Consider the following 27,986-nt stretch of genomic DNA (forward strand, 5'->3'; position numbering starts at 1 on the left):
AAAAGCAGTGCATCATGGAGAAAGGGGCTATCATGGCACATTCTCTAGCACACTATTTTTTTCTAATTGGAGGGTATCCTTTTTTTAACATGGGAACAATAAAAAATGTGACACACATCCCTCTGAAATGTGAAGTAGTACAGTCCACTCTACCTACACAGGATTCTACCACCTCTACTTGTATAGACATCGAAAAGAGTCCAGTAGCACCTTTAAGACTAACCAACTTTATTGGAGCATAAGCTTTCGAGAATCACAGCTCTCTTCGTCAGATGTATCAACTGCCGTTCTCGAAAGCTTATGCTACAGTACAGTTGTTTAGTCTTAAAGGTGCTACTGGACTCTTTTAGATTTTGCGACTACAGACTAACATGGCTAACTCCTCTGGATGTATAGACATAGAATTATATATGTACAGGGTGGCTAATAGTCTGGAGGAAAAAATATATTGTCCCTTTAACAGAGCAGCAGGATTGGAGTTCAGTGGCACCTTAGAGACCAACATGATTTTCAGTGACTGCCTTCCATAATGCTAGTACTTGGGAGCATCTAATAATGGTAATAGAGGTAGGGTAAGAAAAGAAAGTAGGGTTCCTTCAGTTTGACTCTTTCAAGTGCAAAATGACAGGCAAAAAATTGTAGACATGATATATTAATGGAGCAATGGGAAAATATGTGGACAAGAGGGCTGAAATTTACATTAAGCTCCAGTATTAAAGAAAATGTTTACAAAATGATGTATCATTGGTATATGACTTCTGAAAAATTGGCTAGAATGTATAAGGGGGCATCAAATGTATGTTGCAAATGTGCTAAGCAAGAATGGACATTTTTTCATATGTGGTGGACATTGATTTTTGATTGCAGATATAATCATCAATACAGAAGATTTTGAAGATTAAACTTCAGCTGAAACAAGAAATTTTTCTGTTGGGAATAATGGACAGCCAGTTGGAAAAAAGTTTTAGAACATTGTTTTTATACTTTATTACAGCAGCAAGAGTACTTTATGCACAAAAGTGGAAAACTACAACAGTGCCTACAGTGGAGGAATGGTTGACAAAAGTTTTGGAGTTTGTGTTAATGGCAAAACTTACTGCATTAATTAGAGAAAGGACATTAGTTAACTTCTTGTCTGAATTTAAACCGCTAATAGACTTTTTGCATGAAATGGATAACAACGATTTGATGACATCTGGATTCATGGATTAAGAAACAGGAACAATAGAAAAAAGAAGGGTTTTGTGACTAACGGAGAATAAGTGGGACTCTAGAAATGATATATACTTGTTGCGGAGAAAATCGGAACTCAGCTTCTAGTGTAATTTAGGGTTTTCCTTTTTCTTTTCCTCTTAATTTTATAGATATATGTATGTTATGTTTAGAATTGTGTTTTTTCTTGTTCTCTATGTTTGTTGTTTATTGTGTTGTGGTGTGTAGTTTATCTATCTATATAACTGAGTAAGCGTGTTTCAGACAACTCACTTTATACCCTGGTGCACCACCAGAGGGCGCTGCCGCAAAGGAAAGCCCAGGTAACTCACCATATCTCTCCAGAAAACATGTCATGATGGGACGCCCAGGCAGGGAACAGGAGCTGAGCAGGTGGCAATGCCCTCCCCGCGCTTTAACCCACTTGATATTAGGAGTGGAGCAGGTGGCAATGCCCATCCCCTTCAGCCAGCTGGTATTAGGAGTGGAGTAGGTGGCAATGCTTGCCCCATGCTTTAACCCAGCTGGTATTAGGAGCGGAGCAGGTGGCAATGCCTACCATTGCCTTAAACAAGCTGGTATTAGGAGCAGAGCAGGTAGCAATGCCTGCCCCCTGCATTAACCCAGCTGATATTAGGAGCAGAGCAGGGGGCAATACCTGCCCCCCTTCACCCAGCTAGGATCAGGAGCTGAGCAGATGGCAATGCCCACTCTCTGCCTTAACCCAGCTGTTATTAGGAGCAGGTGGCAATGTCCACCTCACCTTAACCCAGCTGGTATTAGGAGCGGAGAAGGTGGCAATGCCCACCCCACCTTAACCCAGCTGGTATTAGGAGTGCAGCGGGTGGCAATGCCCATCCCCCACCGTAACACAGTGGATATTAGAAGCATAACAGGTAGCAATGGCCATCCCCGCCTTAACCCAACTGGTATTAGGAGCAGAGTACGTGGCAATGCCCAGCCCACTTCAGCCACCTGGGATCAGGAGTGGAGCAGGTGGTAATTCCCACCCCTGCCTTAACCCAGCTCGTATTAAGAGTGAAGCAGGTGGCAATGCCAACCCCCGCCTTATCACAACTGGCATTAGGAGAGAAGCAGGTGGCAATGCCCATCCCCCACCTTAACCCAGCTATTAAAAGTGGAGGTAGTGCTTGCTCCTCCCTTCACCCAGCAGGAAACAGGTGGCAATGCCCACCCCCCTTCACCCAGCTGGGATCAGGCTTGGAGCAGGCAGCAATGCCTGCCCCCCTTCACCCAGCCATAATCAGGCACAGAGCAGAAGTCAATGCCCATTTTCCTTTCACCCAGCTGGGATCAGGAGTGGAGCAGATGGCAGTGCCTGCCCCCCTTTACCCAGCCTGTATCAGACATGCAGCAGGTAGCAAAGCCCACCGCCCCTTCATGTTGCTGAGATCAGGTATGGAGCAGGTGGCAATGCCCCCCCCCCACTGGCCAGGGTCAGTGATGGAGGAGGAGGGGATGCCTGCCTGTCCGCTCTCCCCTTTCTAGAGCCCGTTGTATTTTCCCCCACAACGGGCTCTGTTTCTAGTAGTTTAAATAAAGAATTTTTTTTAATACCAAGTGCAGAATGACAGAAGCCCAAACAGGATCCAGTCCTTGAGGCCCAATCCTCTGAAAACCGTGTGCAGAAAAGCCCTAGGATGCAAGATGAATAACGAACAAACGATCAGGCAGAACACACACTCTTGGGGCAAAGAACTTGCAATGCAAAGAGTTTGTTGTTTTGGAGAGGCAAGATGAGTGAGGCTCCAGACCCGTTGTTGGTTCCCTTTGACGACTTCTTGCTCGAGGGCGAGATGGAAGATGTTGGGGCTGTTGGAGGCACCCCACTGCAACCTGTGGGGCGACACAGCTCTCTTTCTTTTGCTGAAGACGTTCACCGAGTGCCCAAGGTGGGCTGAATGGATCGCAGAGACAGTTTATGCAAGGAGCATTGTGCAAAAAGGGTTTTGTGGTATAAATGTTTATCGTGTTCCTAGCAGATTATAAATAGCATGTTTCAGTTAACTACTTTAATCAGCAGTGGCAAGAATGCTAGTATTCTTATCTCTCTCTATCTTGTCCCCAGATTTCATGTCCAGTAAACATTTTATCGGAATATCACAGTGATGACAGATTAGCGTGGAAGAAAAACTGCCACTTGTCATTTTCTTGTTAGGTTTGAAAAGAATTTCGTTCTCTTATTTATTTCATTTTACTTCATTTATACTCTGCCTTTCTCCCCAATGAAGGAGCGGCATCCAGCTTCTCAGGTGCAAGCAACCATAAAACTGGTAAATAGTAGAGTCCAGTAGCACCTTTAAGACTAACCAACTTTATTGCAGCATAAGCTTTCGAGAGCCACAGGTCTCTTCGTCAGATGACGAACACCCTCTGAGTGGGTGTTGTTGTCTTGAAGGGCGAAGGGCCATATAGAAATCGATTATTATTATTAAAGATCTGGCTGTCCACCTGCATAAGGGTTTTAATGTATAACTTCATAACTCTATAAGGTTTATAATTTATAATCCAAGTTTATAATTTATAACTTTCAAATGTTGTGTCCCCCCCGCCCCGCTCAGAACAGCCATTTGGTGCCTCCAGGCAGGCATGAGTAGAGCCAAACTACAAGTGATGTCTTACACAGGTTGGACACTAGTCGGCTTCCCTCAAGTTTTGATGGGAAATGTAGGCATCCTGGTCTTGCAGCTGTAATGGAGAGCCAAGCTGTAAAACCAGGACGCCTACATTTCCCATCAAAACTTGAGGGAAGCTGACAAGTGTCCAACCTGTGTAAGGCGTCACTTGTAGTTTGGCTCTCAGACTTGAGTGAGTACCTCTATGCTAATCTGCTAACAGTAGATAAGAAGAATTTAAGAACCAGTGTTGGCATTATATTTTTAATAAGGAAATGGAACTGGGTCGCTGACAGTCCAATCCTAAATTACTTCAGTCTAAGGCTGTTGATTGCACTGGGCTTAGACTGCAGTAACTCTTCTTAGAATTGCACTGAAATATATTTATAATGCTTTCAACCATGTTAAATAAAAATTTCCAGCATCCCACTTGGACTTACACATTCTCCCAGTGCATACGGAAGCAATCCACATTGCAGTTCAATTTGTCTTATCCCAACACCCTGCTCCTTTACCTCTGCCAGGGCGAAGTAGTGATGAAAATGGCAGAGTAGGATGTGGGAGACTCTAGTTCAAATCCCCACCACGGATTCTTGCTGGGTGACCTTGAGCCAGTCACACTATTTCACCCTAACCTACCTCACAAGGTTGTTGTGAGGATAAAAGGGAGGAGAGGAGAACTTTGTGAGCAGCTTTGGATCCCTATTGGGAAAAACGAGAAATAAAGTAAAATAAATAAATAATACCTTTAAGTGCCCAGTGATGTGTGCTGTATATATTTGATGGTCCATATAGTCTCTAGCTCTATGACACGAAAATAGTGCCTGTTGATTTCTGTCCAGTGGTACCTTAGAGACCAATAAGATTTTCGTAGTGTAAGCTTTCATGGGTCAGATACCCTTTCTGCAGGTCAAATACTAATAAATGTGTAAGAGTCCAATTCCTTTTGGGGGTCAGTTGGCTACCCTAGATCAGTATGTTCTCTTCTGGGCCTGCAACTTATTTTTTTCTGGATACACACTTCATTTTTATACTCAACATAAAATACGGACAAATTCTAATGCATGGATCCCCTACATGGACTCTGCCAACTTTTTTCTTGGTGACCATCAAGTGTTTTTAGAAAATGGGTGGGATGAGGTTGGGCTGTTGTCCAACAGGGTTTCTGATTGGCCATGCCGATTAAAATACATTTTGTTTCAGCAGCAGTTGCCACCACAATGTCAATTTTATTCACTCTCACTGATCTTTCCTGGTGTATTTTTTAAATTACCCCACTTCTTCTCCGTAGTTGGGCTTCCTCTATGGTTTCCAACCACCAGATGGGGGTTGGAGATCTCCTGGAATTACAGCTGATCTCCAGATGACAGGTTTCCTGGAGAAAATGGCTGCTTTGGAGGGTAGACGACCCTATGGCATTATACCTTGCTGGAGTCCTTCCCCTTCCTAAACCCAAGTCCCCAAGCCCCATCCTTAAATCTCCAGGTATTTCCCAAGCAGGAGTTGGTAACACTAGCTTCCTCTGCTTGTGTGGCTCTGCCTCCAATGGCAGCTATTTTGTGGATGACTCTGCCTCCAATGATAGCCATTTTGTGCATGGCTGTGCCTCCCATGGCAGCCATTTTGGGGTTGCACTCACCCCACCCTGTGCCAGAATTCCAAAGGTGCCCATAAGTTCAAAATGGTTGGGGAACCTTGCTTTAGTAGAGGACAAAGCCTTTAGAAAATGGGTGGTATTACTAAAGCAGGATGACACGGTTAACTAAAAACTTTAAAAACCTCTCTTCTTTAGTCATCCACTTATTTACATATAACATAATTCAAAGCATGACGGTATTTCCCCCCCGACTCTGAGCCTATGCTGCTTTGTGGTCTAGTGGTTAGAATGTCTGGTTCAGAACTGACACACCTGCATTCCAATCCCCACATAGCCCAGTGTGCCTTTGATCCTGTCGCTCAGACTACCCGACCTCTTAGGGTTGTTGTGAAGCCAACATGGGGGCAATAAGGCTATGGATACTTCCCTGAACTCCTCAGGGGAAGTGTGATAAAATGGACTTGATTCTCCCCCAATCAGTAAAGGATACAATGGTGTTTTCTGGGTGCTGTTGATAAGCATATGGGGTTCAGAGGGAATGCGGGCCACATCAGGGAGTTCCAGGCTGCCCTTCATTCCTCTTGGAGGATAATATTGGTTCCCATATATTTGAGTCAGTCTGTCTAGCAGTTTCTGCATTGTCCTGTCTACACCCAAGTCCCAAAAGAAACAGCTACCTGGCTCCATTCCACACATCTGGTACCACTCTTTTAGATACGGTTGCCAACTCTGACCTGAGAAACTTCTGGAGTTTGGGGGGCAGAGCCTGGAGAGATGGAGTTTGGGGAGAGGAGAGAGATCAGCAAGAATGTGATGCCATACAGTCTACCCTCCAGAACTGCCATTTTCTCCAAGGGAACTGGCCTGCCTCATCTGGAGAGCTCCTTTGGAGGTTTTTAAGCAGAGGCTAGATGGCCTTCTGACAGCAATGCTTATTTTGTGAACCTAGGCAGATCATGAGAGGGAGGGTAGGAAGGGTAACATCAGTGCTTAGTTCTTATGGCCCTTTCTTACATGCCCAGGGTAATGCCAAGCGCCACCTTGAGGTCAGGCAGCAATTTTCCCCAGACCAGTTTGGCTAGGGATCCTGACAGTGTTTTGCCATCTTCTGGGCATGAAGCAGGGGTCCAAACCTATGGTTCTATGATTCTATGATCAGTTGTAATTCCAGGAGAACTCCAGCCCCCACTTGAAGGTTGGCAACCAAACTTTTTAGGCACCAGGCCAAACTGTTATCTGTTTATCCAGGCTTTTTCATGGAAGGCTTGAACTTTAAGCACCATTGGTATAGCATGCTTTAAGCCTGAAAACTGTTCAGTTAATTTTGAGACGCTCAAAGAGGTGTTGGATTTTTTTAAAAAAATGCTCTGGCTGGGTTTTCAATGCTGGGTTTTAATTAACAACTTTAAAGTTTGGTGTTCTTATGTTTTATATGGTAAGGTATCTCTGGCTGGTTTCCTGGAAAGGCAGGTGAAAAAAATTCCAAAGAAATAAATAATTTGGCCAATCCCAAAGGTTGAGAACGTATGCTGAAAACACAAAGTACTGTGGGATTAACTCTCCAAAGAGACTTGGGCGGAAATGTCCACTTCTGGCTAAACTTAACCACAGGTACATGCCATTTCCTCCAAATTGCTGCTAAGCTACATAACGCTTGGGCAGAAACAGGACTTCCTGGAAGAAGGCAGCTAACATCTGAGGAGAACCCTTCACGGGTTCTTGAAAGGCTAGGGGAGTGTTCGATAGTGTGACTAAACTGGTAACAACTCTTAGATAGTTATCAAAAGACTTTCTTCTCATCTGCCATTAGTCAGACCGCAAGCTTTCAGTCAAGAAGGGAAAACTCCTGTCCTTGCAAAATCCATTGGGGGTTGAGAAGACATGAATAGCTTCGGGTTAGGATTGCTCATTTTGATATGGAGAATTTTCAGATCCATTGAAGGAGCTGCTGGAGGTAAGACCCAACCCTATTGCTATTGGCACCCAGCAAATAAAACATATGCAGTATATTCTAGATGCTTTAGATTTCAGATATTGTTCCAATGTTGTTTAGAGTAAGTATCTTATCATGGCTAGCGTCGGGCTAGAGTTTGGGTTTCAAATGTCAAGAAGCTCTCCGGGTAACCTTGGGCCCTGCATTCTCTCTCAGCTCAACCTACCTCACAGGGTTGTTGAGAAGATAAAACGGGAAGGGGGAGGAGGATGAATACCGCCTTGAGCTCCTGGGGCAGGGCAGGGTAAAAATAAACCTTATAGTAAGGGAAAGAGAATACAGCTTCCAGAACTTCCATTTTTAACAGTGTGTGAAACTGGCAACTTTTCCCATCCTGACGATGGGTGCTCTGACGCTAGAAAGCTCATACCTTGGAAATATAGTTGGTCTTTAAGATGCTACTGGACCCAAGTCTTGCTCTTTCCCCATCCCTGTAGCTCCAGAACAAGGAAAGCCTCCTTTGTGGCATCTCTCCTTGCCATACCAGCTGTTCTCAGATCTGGCACATTTGTCAAAGGAACTGGTAATTCTTGGTGGCACAGCCACCTTCAAGGCAGTCTAGAGGGCTACCAAACTCACCTTTCAGAAACGGGCAATCATTTTATCATTCTACTGCGCCTTTTGCTCTTAAATTGCTGGTTGCCACCCCCGTTTTCTATTTGTTCTTGCATGTTTTATAACACTATTTTAAATTCTTAGTGTCAACCAATTTGAGAACAGTTGTGCTGGAGAGCGGTATACCAACACTGCTAATAAAATAAGTCTCGATCTACCAAATGCTTACCCTTCCTTCTTCCAAGGAGTTCAGGATAGTATAAATTGTTCTTCCTCTTCCACTTTATCCTCATAACAGTCTTGACAGGTAGGTTAAATAGGAAACATCTAGTCTGCTGTGAATGACAGCAGCTCTACAGGGTGCTAAGTGGAAGAGGGACTTTACTATCCAAGATCCTTTATCTAGCACTTTACTACCAGAGATATTTTACCCAGCACTTCACTATCCGAGATCTTTTACCCAGCACTTCACTATCCGAGATCTTTTATCTGGCACTTCACTATCTGAGATCCTTTATCTGGCAATACAGCACTCCAGGGTGCCAGGTGAAAGAGGGACTTCAATACGCAAGATCCTTTATTCAACATTTCACTACCCAAGATCTTTTATCCGGCACTTCACTATCCGAGATCTTTTATCTGGCACCTGCTATGCAAGTGCTCTTCCACTGTCCCATAGCCCTTCCCCAATGGAAAATGGGTGGGTCCAAGATCATTTGGTGAGCTTCATGGATTAATATGTATTGGAATCACAAATTGAATTGGGTACATTTATTTCTTGGGAGTGGTGTTTCATGTGTATATAAATAGTTGCTTCTTTCTTTTCTGCTTGAGAGCTACCTATGTGATTTTTATCCTGCCTTTCCGCTAAGGAGCTGACAGTGAGATGCATGGTGCTTTCCTCCCCCTTGTTTTGTCTTCACAACAACCCTGTAAGGTAGGTTAGAATTATCTAGTGCAACCCACTGAGTGTCATGGAAGTGTAAGAATTTGAACCCAAGTCTGCTAAGTCATTCAGACTCTCTAACTACACCAACATCTTGGCTTTGTAAAGTCTTCTTTGTTTTACACGTTGTTCTTGTTTTGTTCTAAGCCTCTGTAAGTCTATGGAAAACAGGATACGTTGAGGCTGACCCTAACCCCTTGCAGCAAGATATCCAGGCTCTTGAGTAAATGGGTTTTATTTAGATAATCAGGCTTTGCCATACATATGTCCATAGGATACACAGAAGTAGGGCTTTTTTTCAGCAGGAACGCAGTGGAACAGAGTTCCGGAACCTTTTGAAAATGGTCACATGGCTGGTGGCCCTGCCCCCTGATCTCCAGACAGAGAGGAGTTGAGATTGCCCTCTGCGCCGCTTGGCAACATGGAGGGCAATCCAAACTCCCCTCTGTCTGGAGATCAGGGGGCGGGGCCACCAGCCATGTGACCATTTTCTCCGAGGGCAACCCACTGAGTTCTACCACCTCTTTCCCCAGAAAAAACTGCCTGCACAGAAGCAAAATAAAGGCGTCTGGCTGTACACAGGCTCCTTGTTAGGAATGACGCATTGAGTATATGATACATTATATCTATCCCTCTACATGTTCCCCCCACCCTCATAGTCCAGCAGAACCTAATCAGTAGCAGGACGGAAGGAGCTGTCCCAAGGCCGCTGCAGCGAGCCATCCGAGATAAGGGCTCCTCCGTACTGGAATCTGGAAGGCAACAGGGAGCAGGTGCACGAGGCTATTGCAACATATATCAAAGCTGGGTAACAATATGGAGGGACTGTGGGCAACGGACCTGACAGCCTCCTTGGAAAGCCCTGGTGGAAAAGCTGAGCGTTGCTCATTATTTTTATTTATTTCAAAGTGCAGCTTGACCGTCCCCTACGCCTCCCTGGATCAAGAACTGGTCTCTGCTATCCGAGATCCTCTACTCTTGCAGAAAAAAAATATGAGGGGTATCCCACATATCACAAAAATCCAAGGCCAGGAGTTGTGGATGGACGCAGGCTTGAGATGTCCTAGCAGGAGCATGGGGTGGGGGGTAGTTCTCATGTGCCTGGGCTGGGAGTCTTGGGGGTGGGATAGGACAGTGAAAGGACTTTCTTCCGCTTGGGAAAATTATACTGTGTAGATGAGCACTGTGTTATGCACATCTTCCAAGCCCAGTGTATGCACAAAACCCTTTAAGAAGTGAGGGGAGCTACTTCTTCATCCCCTAAAAGCTTTGAAAGAAACAGGCTCCAACAGGGCCGTATTAACCCATGGCTGGACCCCTAAGCTTTCAGGTATTTTGGGCCCCCTCCAGCACTTCAGTCTTCCACCCCACTACAGCTGAAAGCCTGACCCTGGTACAGAAGGTACTAGAACACCGTATGTAGCCCTATATCCATTTTGAGGGTCTCCTGAAGACTTCTATTCACAATTTTTAAATATATTTTTATTGTATGAGTAGAATTCTTCAGGAAAGCATATTTGGGGGGTATAACTGTTCAATACTGTAATATTTTGAAGATAATAAAATTTTTATTTATTAAAGAATATATAATTTATAAATAATTGTTTTAATAGAAGAGACAATTTGTTTCACTTCAATAAAGAAGCAGTTAATTATCTTATTAATAGAGATTATACAAGAGAATCGATTAATTGTAATTTATGTGAGGGTCTGCCTTATATTGATGGGCCCCTAGTGCCTGCGGGGCCCCTGGGCTTCAGCCTTATGAATAATACGGCCCTGGGCTCCAAACAAGACAAAGCTTTTCCTTTTCCATGTGAGAATCCCCACAGGTCTCAGCTTGTAGAATTACACAGAAACCGTCTTTCTGTTCAGTTGTCATGTTTTTTAGAGTTAAGAAAGCTGAAATACCAGGATTCCTGATAGGCTAGGAAGCAGAAACAAGGCATATTTTGAGACAACAGACAACATACACACAGAGTGACTGTTCCACATATACATCTCATCTCACCAAGGCTGTGTGCTCCCTTCTGGATTTTCCTGTTAGATCCCATCAATGAAATCCTAATCAGCTCTCCTGGACTACATGCTACAAATAGCCTAATACAAATGGTCACTCAGCCTACAATAGGGTTGCTATGTCCAGACTGGGAAATTTCTGGAGATTTTGGAGGTGGAGCCTGAAGAAGGCAGGGTTTGGGAAGGGAAGAGGCCTGAGTGGGGTATAATGCCATAGAGTCCACCCTTCAGAGCAGCCATTTTCTCCAGGGGAACTGGTCTCTGTTGCCTGGAGATCAGTTGTAATTCCGGGAGATCTCCAGCTACCACCTGGAGGCTGGTAACCCTGGCCTACAGTTATCACAAGGTGTGAGCGTATCACCTGAATGGTTTAAGGGTTTGGGTTTCTTTCCCTCCTCCACACCTTCTTTCTCCAACCTAGCAGCAGGTTGTGGCTTTTGCAGCTACGCTGTACTCGAAATAATTAACCACACACCTTAACCGCAGATTAGAAAACGAAAGAATTGCAAGATGTAAAAGTGCTCAGTGAGCAATGTCCCGTACAACTCAGACACGCTTCTGTTAAGACTTCAAACGTTTCTTTCAAGCAGGCGGTATATGGAAATCTCCTTTTGTCTGGTTCTTGAAACTCACTACCTTTTTATACTCAGCATTCCCTTCCCCCTAGCTCCAAAAACCACAGCCAACATGAGGGGCAACTGAATTAAATGACTCAGAAAAGGTTCTCAGAACAGAGCGCAAAAAAAAAAAAGTTTATACTCTTCAATCTTGTTGCATAACTTTGGAGGTCGAGGCGAATATAGCATGCCTCTTCTGTCTCCCTGAAGTTACATACCATGGATTGGAACCTCTTTACAATTGTTTGAGGGACAGATTTGGGGTTATTCTGTATGGCCGCTTCAATGTGTGACAGCCTAAGGTAAAGGCCTAACTTTTCTGTCTGACTTTGTACAATGTCCTGTTTAGACTTTGCACTAACCTGTGGAAGCCAGTCACCTGTTCCTAGTTTGTACCAGTTTTGTCCAGTCCTTCCTCCCAACAAAGCTCCCAGAAGAGTAGGTGGGTCCCCTTCCTCACTTTATCCTCACAACACTCCTGCGAAGTAGGTCAGGAAGAGTGAGAATGTGTCTGGCCCAAGGTCACAAAGCAAACTTTGTGGCAGGTTTGAATTGGTTTCTCCCATATCCTAGCCCAACACTCTAACCACAATGCCACACTGGCCTTTGTTATTGACGAGTTAAAGAAGCTTTGAGGGCATTTTAAAGAAGCCACTGAGCCCATAAATGGTGACATGGGCTTTACCAAATTCATATTTAAATCAGGCCCCAGAGCCTGGTTTATATGAGCAAGACAACAAGGTGGCAGGATGCACTGTGCCCCTACGTACCTGTAAGCAGAGGAGAACATTTGGGAATGCTTCCCTATGTTACAAGCTCCCTATACATAGAAAACCAGCACAGCAAGCAAGGAGAGGGGAAGAGCTTTTCTTCCTGCCATGATAGTTTTCATTTGCTTGGAGTTTTTTAAGCGCCTTTCTTTAAGTCCAGAGGTGTTAGCTGTGTTAATTTGCAATTGCAAAATAGCAGAGTCCAGTAGCACCTTGAAGACTAACCAACTTTATTGTAGCATAAGCTTTCGAGAGCCTCAGCTCTCTTCATCAGATGCAAATTTATTGTCACATAAGCTTTCGAGAACCACAGCTCTCTTCGTCAGATGCAACTTTATTGTAGCATAAGCTTTCGAAAGCCACAGCTCTCTTTGTCTGATGCAACTTTATTGTAGCATAAGCTTTCGAGAACCACAGCTCTCTTTTTCAGATACAACTTTATTGTAGCATAAGATTTCGAGAACCACAGCTTTCTTCATCAGATGCATCTGACGAAGACAGCTGTGGTTCTCCAAAAGCTTATGCTACAATAAAGTTGGTTAGTCTTAAAGGTGCTACTGGACTCTTTATTATTTGATATCTTTAAGTGCCTCATTCATCGGTTTCTTCATTTTTATCCTTCTTCCAAGGAACTCAGGGCAGCAAATATGGCTCCTTCACCCCTATTTTATCCCCACATCAAGGCAGGTCCAGCTGAGAGGTCCAGCGGGAGAGTGATCCACCACCCGTCGGAGGCCCAATCTGGGCCATTTTGGCCCCAATCCAGGCTGAAAAGGGCCTAAAATGGCCGAGAGTCAGGTGGGCGGGGCCACCTGACATGTGACCTCTTTGGGAAACTGCTGGAACTGCGTTCCTGCGCGTTCCCCCTCAAAATGAGCCCTGCACATGCTGAAAATTACTCTTCTTGTTCCAAAATAGAAAAGAGCCCAGTAGCACCTTTAAGACTAACCAACTTTACTATAGCATAAGCTTTCGAGAATCACAGCTCTCTTCATCAGATGCATGACTTCTTCTTGTTCCGTTTCTGATGTTCTACTTGCATACCTCTTTTTTACTTCATTAGACAAATGTCCACCTCCTCCCACTGTTGAATTTGCTAAATCCTTTGCGAAGTCATATAAGGTGGGCACGATAGTGAAGTATGAATGCGTAGAAGGGTACAAGAGAAAAAGCGGGGAGGCCAGAAACATTCAGTGCCGCTTAAATGAGAAGGGTTTCGCCCAGTGGACCACTGCAGCATGCACAGGTAAGGAATTGCATTTCAAAGTACATCTTGGTATTCCGTCCACCCCTTTGGAGTCAACTGGCAGGATTGTTACAGATTACTTTTGGGTGCCAAAGAGAGGTCCCCTCCATTGTGGCCACCTCCCTCCCTCCTAATTGTAGCTTTTTTCAACCCCAGTTTTGGCCAGCTTCCCTTCCCAGTGTTACTACCCCACAGGGGTCATTTTGTAGAAAAAGAGCTGGAGGAACTCATTAGTATAACTCATTAGCATAACTCATTAGCATATGCCATGCCCCTTGCCATCACCGGAAGTGTGTCATTAGTATAACTGATTTGCATATGTTTGGGACCCAATCCTGGCCATTCAGGGCCAAAATTGGGCCCAAAATGGTCAGGATCGGGACACTGCTGAGTGGGAGAGTGATCCATCACCCATCAGAAGCCCAATCCAGGCCGTTTCGGCCCCAACCCAAGTCGAAACGGGTCCAAAATGGCCGAGAGTCAGGTGGGCGGGGCCACCTGACATGTGACCTCTTTGGGGAACTGCCGGAACTGTGTTCCTGCACTTCCCCCCTCAGAATGAGCCTTGCTATCCCCCTTTCCCACCCTCGCCAAGTGTGATTTCACTGGAGGGAATAGAATTTGACTTCTGAGAGGAAGTCTGAGTGTGAGAGATTAATCTATCTAATTCAGGCAAGCTGCGTGGAAAGGCCTGAATGAATCTAAGAGCGGAACTACACGTGATGAATGACACAGGTTGGACACTTGTCAGCTTCCCTCAAGTTTTGATGGGAAATGTAGGCATCCTGGTCTTGCAGCTTGGCTCTCCGACTGCTGTCCAATGGACTTTTCAACTGTCACTTGTCCAACATTCCGCCAAGCTGCCTACATTTCCCATCAAAACTGGAGGGAAGCTGACAAGTGTCCAACCTGTGCCTTTTGTCACTTGTAGTTCCGTTCTAAGTCTGTGTGGAATTTATTCTCTTAAAGAAGACCTGTGTGGAAAATTACTTTGTGTGAAGGAGCCTATGAAAAAAACTTGAAGATCAGATAACTATCTTTGAAACCACCAGGCTTAAGAAATAGTGTGAAACCAATACACTTCATGTACTAATAAGGGGGAGGGGGTGGTTGTTCACCCCAGAGTATATGGGATTTCTATATATCCCAGTCTTATCCTCAGGGCCACATAGTCCCTTGATGGAGCCTAATGCTTGGGAACATTATTCAGGAAAAAATTAAATTAACTAGTTTGGAATTGAATTCCTGGTGCCAGCATTACCTACCCAGAGGGTGAAATAACAAGAAAGTGTAAGGAATCCATGCTGGTGTGCCTAAAATATTTGTTTAGATCACCTTCCTTTGCTTTTTTCTTTAAAAGGTAGCTTACAAAGTTAAACCATACAAATTAAAATCTCGTCTTAAGAGCCATTATAACCAACACATAAGCAAATGATTCAAACAATTAAAATCAAAATTTAAAGAGAGCCAGTTTAGTGTCGTGGCCCACAGTCACCGAGCCAGCAGAGTGGGGAATTGAACCTGGGCCGTTTCCAGACGGCCCCCCGCCTCGCGAAACGTCGCGCGTCGTCGCGCGTCGTTGCGCAGAAAACGCGAAATATCGCGTTTTCTCGCGCGAGTTTTGCGCGACGTCGCGCAAAACTCGCGCGAGAAAACGCGATATTTCGCGTTTTCTGCGCAACGACGCGCGACGACGCGCAACGTTTCGCGAGGCGGGGGGCCGTCTGGAAACGGCCCTGGTTCTCCCAGATCCTAATTCAACACACTATTCCCATATCCACCCATTCTTGTGTAAAGGAAAGAGAAAACACAGTATGTGGGCGAGGGAAGTTAAACCCTAGCCCTTCTCATACTTAGTGCCCTGCGCTCCACTGCTTCAGGCTTTTTCCTTCCAGCCCAACTTATTTATGGAATCAGAGTTATGTTAAGAGAAATTCTTAATGAAAGATAGGGAAGGGAAAGTAGGATTTCAGTCCTCTCATCCATATACTCCATTATCTGAAAAGGAAAAAAAACAACCCAAAACCACCCTGCCTGTTTTACAAATGAACAATCTTGGTGTCCTATTTCAAAGTTGTAGCTTTCTCTCTGTCCTTCCACCAAATTTCAGGTATTGTATTCAAAAGGAACGATTCCCCAATCAAGCAATCTCTTTCATTGAGGAAAGTTAGTTCCCAGCAACTAGCAAGTAATCACCTTGACCAAAGATGGTCTATCAGGGGCTGAATTAATACCTATTCTGGCACCCTGGCAGCAAAGCTAAGTAGCCCTATCAGCCAGGACTCTGCATATCTTATTTTGTGATTCCACAATCACATCAAGCAAGCATTCAGTTGTCATTGGTAATAACCGGCGATAGTACTGTCTTCCAAAAGAGCCATCACCACATCCAGTGGCAGTGAGTTCCACAAGTCAACTACCCATTGTGTGATGTACTCCTGATACCTCTAATGGACTTGTGTGTTAGCTTAGGAAACAGGGCTGACACTCAAATAGGGTTGCCAGCTCCAAGTTGGGAAATTCCCGGAGATCTGGGGCGTGAAACCTGGAGAAGGTGGGGTTTGGGAAGCGAAAGGACCTTGGCATGGCATAGTTCCATAGAGTCCACCCCAAAAGTAGCCATTTTCTCCAGGTGAACTGATTTCTGTGGCCTGGAGACCAGTTGTAATTCCAGGAGATCTCCAGCCGCTACCTGGAGGCTGGCAACTTTATACTCAAACCACTACACCGCTGGCCTGGTGATCTCTTGGGACAACTTCTCAACGACAGCAGTTGTCAATAGCACAGTATCTGCCTTGCCTAGTGCCCTTTGCTTTCCACAAACCCAGCCATGCTCAGCTCTCTTCTTCCTACAGACAGCCCTGCACTGGCACTAATTGGGCCAGAATACCCACTTTGCTTATAGAAACGGGTTGCTTCTTTTTTCCACACAGTTGATCCTACACTGCGTCTTCCTCCTGAACCTGAACAGCTCACAAGAACAGAGGATGGGAGTGGCAGTTTGGACAGCCCCCCAACTACACTTCAGCCACATAGGAAAGGTAAAATCATGTACTCTTCATTTGTCTTTGCTGTGCTGACTTTGGAAGAATGCTAACACATTTGAGAGCAAAATTCAGGTCCGGTAGCACCTTAAAGACCAGGGCATGAGCTTTCAAGAGTCAGAGCCCTGTGGCGCAGAGTGGTAAGTGGCAATACTGCAGCCCAAGCTCTGCTTGCGACTTGAGTTCAATCCTGGCGGAAGCCAGGTTCAGATAGCCGGCTCAAGGTTAACTCAGCCTTCCATCCTTACGAGGGCAGTAAAATGAGTACCCTGTTTCCTGGGGGTAAAGTGTAGATGATTGGGGAAGGCAATGGCAAACCACCCCATAACAAAAGTCTGCCAAGAAAACGTCATGACTTGGTGCTTGCATAGGGGACTACTTTTACCTTTTTTAAGGAGTGGAAAAAAGGAAGGAGTCCTCATAATCCAGGCAGAGAGTGGGAGGGGTACATTGTTTATGGAAATGTTCTTGACACTGTATGGAAATGCCTGCCCTTGTCCTTGCCGCTGATTGTACTAATCTCTGATCAATCGCTGATTGTACATAGTGTACTAATTGTAATGTACACTATGTAATCCGCCTTGAGTCTCAGTGAGAAAGGCAGAATATAAATGACAAAAATATGTAAAATAATAAAAATACCCTGGAAATCTTGTTGGTCTTGAAGGTTCTACTTGACTTGATTCTTTGTTCTTTTGATGACGCTTCTTGAAGGTTGCATCCACACACTATTGTATTATCATGGCATTATAGCAGTCATTTTCAACTGAACAAAACCAATCCAATTGGTTTCAGCAAGAAATGGCTGAAACTCAACAAATGTGCAGTATCCAACAATCTGTGGCTGCAGCTCTATGTTTCCTGCCAGTTTATTTTGCTCAAATTCCATAACCTCATCAGGGGCTACTGAGATCTAGTTTCTCCTTTTCTAGTTTCCTCTTTAGTTCTCATCCTTTTGCATATGCATACAATGCCACAAAAAGTGCAGGCAGAAAATTTGGAAGAGACTCCTTGAAATGACACATTGAAATCTGAAGGGGGGAGTTAAGCATCTGGAATTCAGAAGAAAACTCAAAGAGGTATGGGACCAAAAGTGGCAAACATTGCCTGCACAGAAAAAAAAAACTTCTTTAGAATAGAGTAAGACCTGGTTTGGCTCTAAGGAGCTGAAGGCAGCATGCATAGCTCTTCCTTCTTTTCCTCACAACAATCCTATGAAATAGGCTCAGTATCCGAGCATCTCCTTTGCATGCAGAAAATCTTAGGCTCAGTAAAAAGGACCAGGTAGTACGTGGCGTGAAAGATATCTACTGGAAACTCTGAAGAGCCACTGCCAGTTAGAGTAGATGGTACTGACCTGAATAGATGAAAATATGAACCATATTACAATGTACGGTTTCACAGAAAACATATATCCATTCCTCATTGAAACATAACATCTTTCTCCCTTTCACCTGTTTCCCATAGATTTCTGTGGAGTCATCAAAGTCCCAAAGCATTCCAGGGCTTTGTGGGCAAACTACACAGTGGGGCAGCAACTGCAATACCAGTGCATGGATGGATACCAAGCAAGGCCTCCCATCTCTAAAATGAGCACGTGTCAGTATTCCGGTGGAACAATTGTTTGGTCCAAGTTAAGTCCATGGTGCACAAATGACACCACATCTTTTGTCGAAGACACCACATCTGTCAAAGAGGTCATCACCCCAGAAAGAGGTAAACTGTGGATTCGGATGAGCCATAATTTAGTCACAGAAAGGCACATGTGTTGTCCGAGATCCTGGAGAGCCGCTGTGTGGCTCAGTATATAATTCTGAGGTCGATGCAGAGCTCATTTTGAGGGCGAATGTGCAGAAACGCAGTTCCGGCAGTTCCCCAAAGAGGTCACATGATAGTTGGCCCCACCCACCTGACTATCTGCCATTTGGGGCCCATTTCGGCCTGGATTGCGGCCAAAACGGCCCAGATCGGGCCTCTGACGGGTGGTGGATCACTCTCCTGCTCAGCAGCAGCCCGCTCCTGACCATTTGGGGCCATTTTCAGCCTTTTTTTGCCATTGGGGGCCCAATTTCGGCCCTGAATGGCCAAGATTGGGTCCAAAACAGCCAGGATAGGTGATGTCAGGGAGTGTGGCATAGGTAAATCAGTTATGCTAATGACACACTTCTGGTGATGTCAAGGGGCATGGCATATGCTAGTGAGTTATGCTAATGAGTCCCTCCAGCTCTTTTTCTACAAAATGACCCCTGGGTAGATGAATCAATGGCCTGATTCAATATGTGGCATTTTCTTGGATTTTCTGAGGAGGTCACAGTTCCGTGGCAGAGCAGCAGCTTTGCAAGCAGGAAGTGTCGGATTCAGTCCCCAGAGATCTCAGGTATTTGGTGTTAGATAAGAGACTTCTCTGATCAAGACTCTGGACAGCAGCTTCCAGCCAGAGCAGGTGATAGCAGTTGCTGGGTTCCAGCTCTCAGATAAGTCACAAGACCCTACGAAACCGCCATGCTGTTGCTTTTTGGAAAAGTTTGTGCACATGCACAAGAGTGTCAAACTTCTAACCTTCCACAGCCCACAGTCATAAAGATGCTAAGGGGCAGGGTGGGGGAAAGCCCATTTTGAACCCTAACAAGGGATAAGAGAGCTCTCTTCTTCAGAGAGACAAACATACAGATATGGGATCTATTAAAACTAACTGAGGGTGGGTTAAATACACTTCGTTCATAAGATAAACTATGCTTGTGTTCATGTTTGCAATGAAAAGTTGCAAACCTGAGAGTCAGCTTAAATACATGCTAGCTAGTCTAAATGCTAAACAATTAATTGCCACACTGCCGCCCTTATGCATTAAACTCTCTCGTGCTTGCAGCCTTTTGTTTCGTGTGTATTCGCTATGCTTAGTGCTTTATAGGTCATCTCTGCCCCACCTAGTGTGAGCTCTGCTGGAGCCTGGTTTTGAATTGTACTGCAGACTTATGTCTTATTTATTTATGCTTCTGCACAGCCTGTTTAGGTATCCCATGTTATTTACTGTAGCCACATGCATCTTTATGATAGTTTTGCATCTATGGTTTTCCATATGTATTCATGTGCCTGCACCTGATCCGAGACATAAAAATGTGCATCTGATTTGAGACATAAACATTGTTTGAAGAACTGCTTCTATAGCTGCTAAGTAAGAAAATGGCTATGTTTTTTTTTTCTCCTTTACTTTTTGTCTCCCGTCCATTTTTTGGTCGTTGAACGAACAGCAACTTTATTACTTGAAGAGGGCTGTCTTTATTTCATAAAAATCTTGCACAAAGGAACATTACATATTGCATATATGTAGACACAGACTTAAAAGATCCCCGCACTAGGGTAGAAGTAGGAGCCACTGGTGCTTGGCATGTCTATTCCCTGAGAAACATGGGTTTCACACTCTCTTTTTGCATACATGCTCAGATGAGCAGTAGGACAACAAAGCAGATGGGAGGATTCCTTTTTAGCACAACCAGATATAGTACGTGTGCAGGTGTAGGAACTTTGCGTGGCTGGTGTGCACAAGAGAGAGAAAACAACAAACTTACACTCAGAGCCTTGGGTAAGCTTTAGAAAAGAACCAAGAGTTCTTTATTGCAGTAATGCCATACTTGATAGGAAAGAGGAAAGATAAATCCCTATCTATATATCGAGTCTAAAAATGCCAGTGGATGAAAAAATGAGTCCCACATTGATCATGCAAGATGGTGAGGAGAGAAGGGGGATTGTGATAAAGAGAGGAAGAGGAGGTGTCATGAGGAGGAAGTCCCAAGAATAGCAATTGACACATCAAAAGATAGTGCCAGGGCTGTAACGAGTAAGCAGATCTCTGACTTCTCTATAATTCTAACTTTCTGGTTTGCCCCTCTCTGAAACCTGTGGAAGGGACAGCAATAGTCTTCCTCTTCCAACAAAAGATGTGTCCCGAGTCTGGAAAGCTTGGAAATTAACAAGCTAGATGGACCAGTGATGTGCCTTGTATTCTTACATTCATCTAGCTTAGCCTGGCCCCTCAGCATCTCCTATCTTAGGTAAAAGAGCTAGGGGAACTCATTCTAGATAGCATTGGACTTACAGCAGAAGTCCTCAATTTTGGGGGTCCTGCAGGCACATTTGGCATTTTGAGGGTGGGGTGAGAGCCACCCCAAAAATGGCTTCCACAGGAGGAAGAGCCAAACTCGAAATGGCTTCCACAGGAGACAGAGCCAAATGGAATACCTCTGTCCTCACACCTCACAGGAAAAAGGAATGCCTGAAGGGGAAATGGAATCACACACTGACAGAGGAAAGCTCAAGTGCTTACCAGTCCTCCTGACCAAAGGAAAGGAATTCCTTTCATTTGAATGAGGAAAGCCAGTAACAAACCCTGCCTTCCAGTGGCCTACCACCACTTTCTGAAAAGCTTGGTGGGTACCAAGGGAAGTACTGGTGGGTACCATGGCACCCACGGGCACCACTTTGGGGAACACTGGACTAGACAAACCTGTGGTCGATTTAGTATACGGTAACTCCTTAGCTATATACATTGGATGAAGAGGCTGCTTGATACTGCTGGTCCCTACACACAGCTCAGTCCTAACCCATCCAGCTGATGCCGGATGAGCTATATTTCAAGAAGCTGCTCCATGAATAAGTGTCAGCCCTGGCATCTGAGAGCCAAGCTACAAGTGACGCCTGACACAGGTTGGACAGTTGTCAGCTTCCCTCGAGTTTTGATGGGAAATGTAGGCATCCTGGTTTTACAGCTTGTCTCTCCATTACAGCTGCAAGACCAGGATGCCTACATTTCCCATCAAAACTTGAGGGAAGCTGACAAGTGTCCAACCTGTGTCAGGCGTCACTTGTAGCTTGGCTTTGAGAGGCTTTGCCTAGTGTTTGGAAGCTTGCGACAAAAATGGCTGATGTTCCTTTCTCTCTTTAGGCACGTCAAATGTCTCTGATTTGAAAGATGTGGGTTCTCGCCCTTCATACGACACCAGTTTTGCCACCGCCTCAGGTACAACGAGACGCAGTTGTCGGCAGTTTTTGCTCCCTTATTTCAAATTCTTCTCTCCTCTGTTTTCTTGCCCTTTTTTACCTCACGAGGATAATAGGAATGTGTGTTCCAAAAGTCAAAACCATGCAGTGGTAGAAGGATTAAGGCCCACCCTCATCCTCTCTGGAAAATCTGAATTTAGTCGGCTCGCATCTGAAATTTACTCTTTCAGAACACCCATTTCAGTTATGGATTCTCTCAACATTTTATCTGTTTTGACCCTCTGTAAGAAGTTCTTGATGAGAAGTGTGAGGGAAAGCCTTCAAAGCCCCAGTGTAGTGAATTTATTTAATTCACATCCAATCAAGGCATTTATACCAATTAACTTCATGAGATTTTTTTCTCTGAGCTAAGTGGCAACAGATACCCTATTGGATCTATCTCAGACAAAGCCCACTAAAAAGAATTTTATATTTTTTATAGAACAATGATTGATTAATTAATTCTGCATTTGGCCTGTTATCCAGCAAGCAAAGAAAAACTTTCAGCGAGTTAGTAATTTTTATTGAAATAAGATATAACTCTTTTAATGAAAAAGGTAAACAGAGATGCAGGTTGAAAAAATACATGCAATGAAAATGAAGTCTCTTAACATTTCTCAAACCTAACTGGTGGCATACAGTTTAAAGAGAAGTTGCAGCTCTCTTTGAACACTGTGATGTTTTAAAGACCAATACACAGACTCACACAAAAATATCTCACCAAATCTTTTCTAAGAATTTCTTCAACGGAAGCCTAATCAGCTCATTGCATGGCACTTTTTGTAGAAAAGGTGACAGCCACAAACTTAGATAAATCTTCATAATTTTTAGCATGTGATTGTCCTGTAAATAAAATGATTGGTCTCTGTAATGATTATAAGATAAGCAGCGCAAGTCCACAAAGATATATCTCGTAGTGTTCATTAATTCCTAGAGCAAAATTTAATTCTACATGCAATTAAAAAGCTGAATCTACGCAGTTTCTTTAACAACACTAATTGGCTGTCCAAGATAAAAGCAACGCTGTGCAGCTCATACTGACGATTTGGTAAACTTTTTAGAGGTAAATAAACGTCACAGAAACATAACATGATTATCATGAGCAGGGTTTTTTTTCTGGGAAAACAGGTGGTGGAACTCAGTGGGTTGCCCTCCGAGAAAATGGTCTCCTGGCTGGTGGCCCTGCCCCCTGATCTCCAGACAGAGGGGAGTTTAGATTACTGTCCGCGCCACTCAGCGGCGCGGAGGGCAATCTCAACTCCCCTCTGTCTGGAGATCAGGGGGTGGGGCCACCAGCCATGTGACCATTTTCAAGAGATTCCGGAACTCCGTTGCACCGCGTTCCTGCTGAAAAAAAGCCCTCATCATGAGTACATTTTATTTAAATCAAACATATGTGAATTTCTTCTCTTTCTATGCGACTGAGGTGGTTCCAGGTTTAAGCACAAAGAACTGCTGATCCTCTCTAAGGAACAGAAACAGTCTGTAGAGAAAGCCCAGAAATAAAGTACATTCAGACAAATTATTTCAGTTTAGCAAGACTAAAGAGTAATCCTAAAAAAAGTTACTCTAACCTAAGCCCATTAATTTAATTGGCTTAGACTGGAGTAACACTTCTTAGGATGAGACTGTTCAACTGAGAGCCAGTTTGGTGTAGTGGTTAAGAGCACGGGACTCTAATCTGGAGAGCCGGGTTTGATTCCCCACTCCTCCACTTGCAGCCAGTGAGTCACAGAGCCAAGCTACAAGTGACGAATTACACTTGCCTGGCAAGTGAACAGACTCACGTGTATTCCTCCCTGTTCACTTGCTATTCACTTGCTCTCCACTTAATCAAGTGGAGCACAAGAGAATGGCAAGTGAACAGGGAGGAATACAAATGAGTCTGTTCACATGCCAGGCAAGTGTCATTCGTCACTTGTAGCTTGGCTCTCAGCCCCGCCTATTTCACAGGGTGATTGTTGTGGCATACTTTGTTGTAGCATACTTTGTAAACCACTCTGAGTGGGCATTAAGTTGTCCTGAAGGGCGGTATATAAATCAAATGTTGTTGTTGTTGTTGTTGTTGTTGTTGTTATTATTATTAACTCTTTTCCTGCTGTTGCTGTGGGCAGCTCCACTGAAAATATTTATCACATGTAAAATGTGGAGAATGTGATTTGTTTTTAACATGCTGGGACCCACGTTTCTGGATATTCCCAATGTGTATTCCCATGGATGTTTAGAAATATGGATCCGGAGGTATAGAGAAAAAAATATAGTTTGGGGACCGTTTTCCTTCACTTGTCCCATTCAGGCCTCTGAGCAGTTAACACTTCAGTACATAGAATGTAGTCGTAATAATGTACTACACAGTTCAGTATGTAGCATTTAATGATAATAAATGCATTAATAAAGCACAAATACTGATTCACTAGGTAGGTAAGTAGACTTCCTATTTGGCGCTGTAATCCACTGCCCTGAAGTAGGCATCCCTTATGGATCAATAACAACAACAACAACAACAACAACAACAATAAAATTTGATTTATATACTGCCCTTCAGGGCAACTCAACACCCACTCAGAGCCGTTTACAAAGTATGTTATTATTATCCCCACAACTGTGACCCAGCTGGCTTCAAGTGGAGGAGTGGGGAATCAAACCCTGTTCTCCAGATTAGAGTCCCGCTGCTCTTAATCACTAGCTCTTCAGGGGCCCTCAGCCTTGTGGAGCCCCAAGGAAGTTTGCCCCTTTCCCTTCATCCCATATTGTTCATGTGAGGAGATCCCAGTGGGATATTTTGAGGAGGTATACGTTCAGAGAACCAGTATGGTATGGTAGCTAAGAGTGTTAGGATGTTAGAGACACAGGTTCAAATCCCCAGTCATCCAGGGGAAACTTGCTGCATGACCTTGGGCTACTCACCCTCAGCCTAACCCACCTCACAAGGTTGTTATGAGAATAACATGGGGGAGAGGTGAACAATGTAATCTGCTTTGGGTCCCCATGGGGAAAGGCAAGCCATATGTGCAGCAAATAAATAAATAGTCCCCTGTAACAATAAGCTGGAATAAGCCAAAAAACATTAGGAGAAATTAATATGGCAACATTACATCAGGGGGCGCCATAAGTCAAGTCTGACTTGAGGGCAGGATTTCATTTCAACATCACCTGTTATTCCAGCTTCATATTACAAGGGACTATTGTTTATTTATTTACTTCATTTAGACCCCACCTTTCTCCCTAATGGGGGCACAAATCAGCTTACATCTTTCTCCCCCCCCTTCATTTTCTCCTTACAACTACCCTGTGAGGTAGGTTAAACTGAGAGTATGCAATTGACCCAAGGTCACCCAGGGACCTTGCATGGCAGAGTGAGGAGATTTGAACCCAGGTCTCCCAAACTCTAGTCCAACTATCTAACCACTACACCATACTGGCTCCAAGGTGCCTGCTAAACCTGAGACGTAATTTCAACTGAGAGCTAGTGCCATGGCCATCCAGTTAGCTTCATGGCAGAGCTTGGATTTGAGCTGAGGTATCTCCTGTCACACTCCAGAGCTCTGGCCACTTATATACTCTGATATATATTTAAATTGCTTTATGTCTTAGCAGCTGTTTTTGCAATCGCTGTGGCTTCCACAGTTGTCATTTGATGAGAAGGAGTCTTTAGCAATCTGTGGTAAGTATCCATTAATGGTGCCTTTTATGTTTTAAAAACTTCTGTGACAAAGCCCTGAGGTGGTAAAATGGACAGTACTACTTCATACGGCAAGTGAAGGATTATAATACTGAATATTGTCTCTGCATTAACATCTCTTTGCAAACAGAAAGTTGACTAAGCAGGGAGGAAGGATCTTCCCCCTTTCTTTACCTGCTGTGCTAGTTTTCTATATGCTGGGCATTTTTAACATAAGGGAGCATTGCAAACTAGGATCCTCCATGATCTTCCACCAGCAATCTAAACATTCTACCTCTTGATTCTCTTGCATGTTTGAACCATTGAAAGGCACTCCATCAACCGGAAGTGTGCTGCCTAGCCATCCCAACATGCACTGCCACATATTCGGCACCAGCATCAAGCAGGAGTCCTGTGGTATCTTAAAGACTACACTTATTCCTGCAGAGCTTTCATGAGTCAGAACTCAGGTTGCCATCTCTGGCTTAGGAAATTCCTAGAGATTTGAGGGTGGAGCTTGGGGAGGGCAAGGTTTGAAGAGGGAAAGAACCTCAGCAGATACAATGCTACAAAGTCCACCCTCCAAAGCAGCCATTTTTTCCAGGGGAAATGATCCCTGTAATCCAGAGATCAGTTGTAATTCGGGGGATCTCCTGGTCCCATCTGAAGGTTGGCAAATCTAGGCGATTTCCACACTACTCACCTTCAATTGGAACGCCACGGAACGTTGCGAACAAAACCTGGAAGATAGCATTTTCTCGCATGAGTTTTGCGCGATGTCGCACAAAACTTGCACAAGAAAACGCTATCGTCCGTGTTTCTTTCGCAACGTTCCGTGGCGTTCCGATTGAAGGTGAGTAGTGTGGAAACTGAGAGCTTACTTCATCAAGACACATGGCATATGTTAGGCAGATGCATTTACGTTAAAAAGGTGTAAACAACAAATGTGAGGGGGGAATTTTAAATTTATACATATATTTTAGGTTTCATGCATCTACAATGTTTTTTTTTCTTCATTTGGCCTCTGTTTTCCACCCAAACCATTTAATTTCGTAGTGTCTGAGCCCATTGGGGGAAGAAGTAGCTGAATTTAGAAAATCTGCTGCAACTTGTTCTGAATATGTGTAATAGAGAGGAATATACATCTAGTGGACTCAATAAAAATAAAAGAGTCATAGTTAAGGCCTGGTCTATGCAGGAAGCAGAATGAGGTGGCAGAGTACTAAGGCACTTAGGGTGGCCAGCCTCCAGGTGGTGGCTGGAGATCTCCCAGAATTATAACTGATCTCCAGGCCACAGAGATTGGTTCCCCTGGAGAAAATGGCTGCTTTGGAGGGTGGACTCTATGAAAATATACCATGCTGAAGTCCTTTCCCTCTCCAAACCCTGCCTTCTCCAAGCTTCACCCCCCCCAAATCTCCAGGAATTTCCCAATTTCCTAATTTGGAGCTGGCAACCCTACAGGCACTAGATTGGACTGTATGTACCACACTGAACTGCAAGGGGGGGCTGGTATTATTTGAAGTTCCCCTACAATAATAATTCCCTGTAAGTGGAAAACAGGCACACCATGCAAAAGCTAGATTGTTTCTCCCTGATGTGCAATTTTTTTGTTTGCAGGGAGTTTTCTTTTTTTTATTTTACCCGGAAGAGCATTAAAAATGTGACTGTCTGGAAGCTCTGACCCTTGAAAGCTCAAATCCTGGAAATCTAGTTGGTCTTTACGGTGCTGCTGGACCCAAATCTTGTTCTCCTCACCTACACCCTGAAGTGGGCCAGCCCTTTCAAGCTCCTTAGGAGTGTAACACCTCGTTCTGCTTCATGTTGGTATTTGGACCAATACACCTGCAAATGATTTTTGTCTGTTTTGATAATACCTGGATTCTGCTGAAAAAAGAGGGATGCATCTGCCAGGGGAAAATGGGGCCAAGGTACAAGTGACGAATTACACTTGCCTGGCAAGAGAACAGACTCACGTGTATTCCTCCCTGTTCACTTGCCATTCACTTGTGCTCCGAGCGCAAGTGAATGGCAAGTGAACAGGGAGGAATACACGTGAGTCTGTTCTCTTGCCAGGCAAGTGTAATTCGTCATTTGTAGCTTGGCTCTTAGCTACACAGTTTGGCTTCAATAGACAGCTCAACTAAGCATTACATCAGAAATCCCTGACCCAACTCGGGTCACACGTAACGTTTAGTTGATCCCTGACTTCGTGTATCCCTGTACTTTGTGTACCTTAAATTCATCTCCAGAATTGTTAATATGATGATGATCAAATGATTCCTTCACTCTTGGGAGTAGAAGAGATCTGTGAATGTGAATTAACACCATTTATTACTTCTTGCTTGCAGGAACTGGAGCATAATCTAACCATGCCTGTTCAATTTTAAGCAAAGGAATTCTGCTGTGACCGGATTGGAATCACAGCTTGAGTCATGTTCTTTCCTTCCACCTGCCTTCTTTATTATCATTATTTTTTTTAATATCCAGTCTGATGAAAAGTTCCGGTGCACTCAAAAGCTTGAACAGCTTTGTGTCATTTTTGTTGGTCTCAATAAAAAGTTTTAAGAGGATTGTGTTCATGTTCGATATACAAAGTGATTTCTCTTAACACCACTTCCAACCTAAAAACATATGAGAATACAGAAGAGAACAT

The 27,986-nt window shown here is 44.2% G+C and overlaps 1 protein-coding gene across 2 annotated transcripts; it reads left to right on the forward strand.

The window, feature by feature from the left end:
* Positions 1–7,234: 7,234 nt before the first annotated feature.
* Positions 7,235–27,969, forward strand: IL15RA (interleukin 15 receptor subunit alpha). Of its 2 annotated transcripts, none has more exons than XM_054988812.1 (7): positions 7,235–7,399; positions 13,409–13,591; positions 16,525–16,632; positions 18,103–18,351; positions 21,575–21,649; positions 25,264–25,333; positions 27,682–27,969. In XM_054988812.1, exons 1-6 carry the CDS (start codon positions 7,327–7,329, stop codon positions 25,305–25,307), a joined length of 732 nt encoding a protein of 243 aa, XP_054844787.1. In that variant the 5' UTR covers positions 7,235–7,326; the 3' UTR covers positions 25,308–25,333; positions 27,682–27,969. The 2 variants fall into 2 exon arrangements, with proteins under 2 accessions (XP_054844787.1, XP_054844788.1); XM_054988813.1 differs by having other exon boundaries at positions 25,267–25,333.
* Positions 27,970–27,986: the final 17 nt, after the last annotated feature.

This window comes from Eublepharis macularius, chromosome 9, assembly GCF_028583425.1.
Source record: "Eublepharis macularius isolate TG4126 chromosome 9, MPM_Emac_v1.0, whole genome shotgun sequence".
NCBI lineage: Eukaryota > Metazoa > Chordata > Lepidosauria > Squamata > Eublepharidae > Eublepharis > Eublepharis macularius.

Bases quoted from the DNA above. Each gene is read 5' to 3' on its own strand.
- IL15RA (XM_054988812.1), top strand. From the start codon at position 7,327: ATGAATAGCTTCGGGTTAGGATTGCTCATTTTGATATGGAGAATTTTC. The intron at 7,400-13,408 runs GTAAGACCCAAC...TTACTTCATTAG, and splicing joins CATTGAAGGAGCTGCTGGAG to ACAAATGTCCACCTCCTCCC. The intron at 18,352-21,574 runs GTAAACTGTGGA...TTCTCTCTTTAG, and splicing joins GGTCATCACCCCAGAAAGAG to GCACGTCAAATGTCTCTGAT.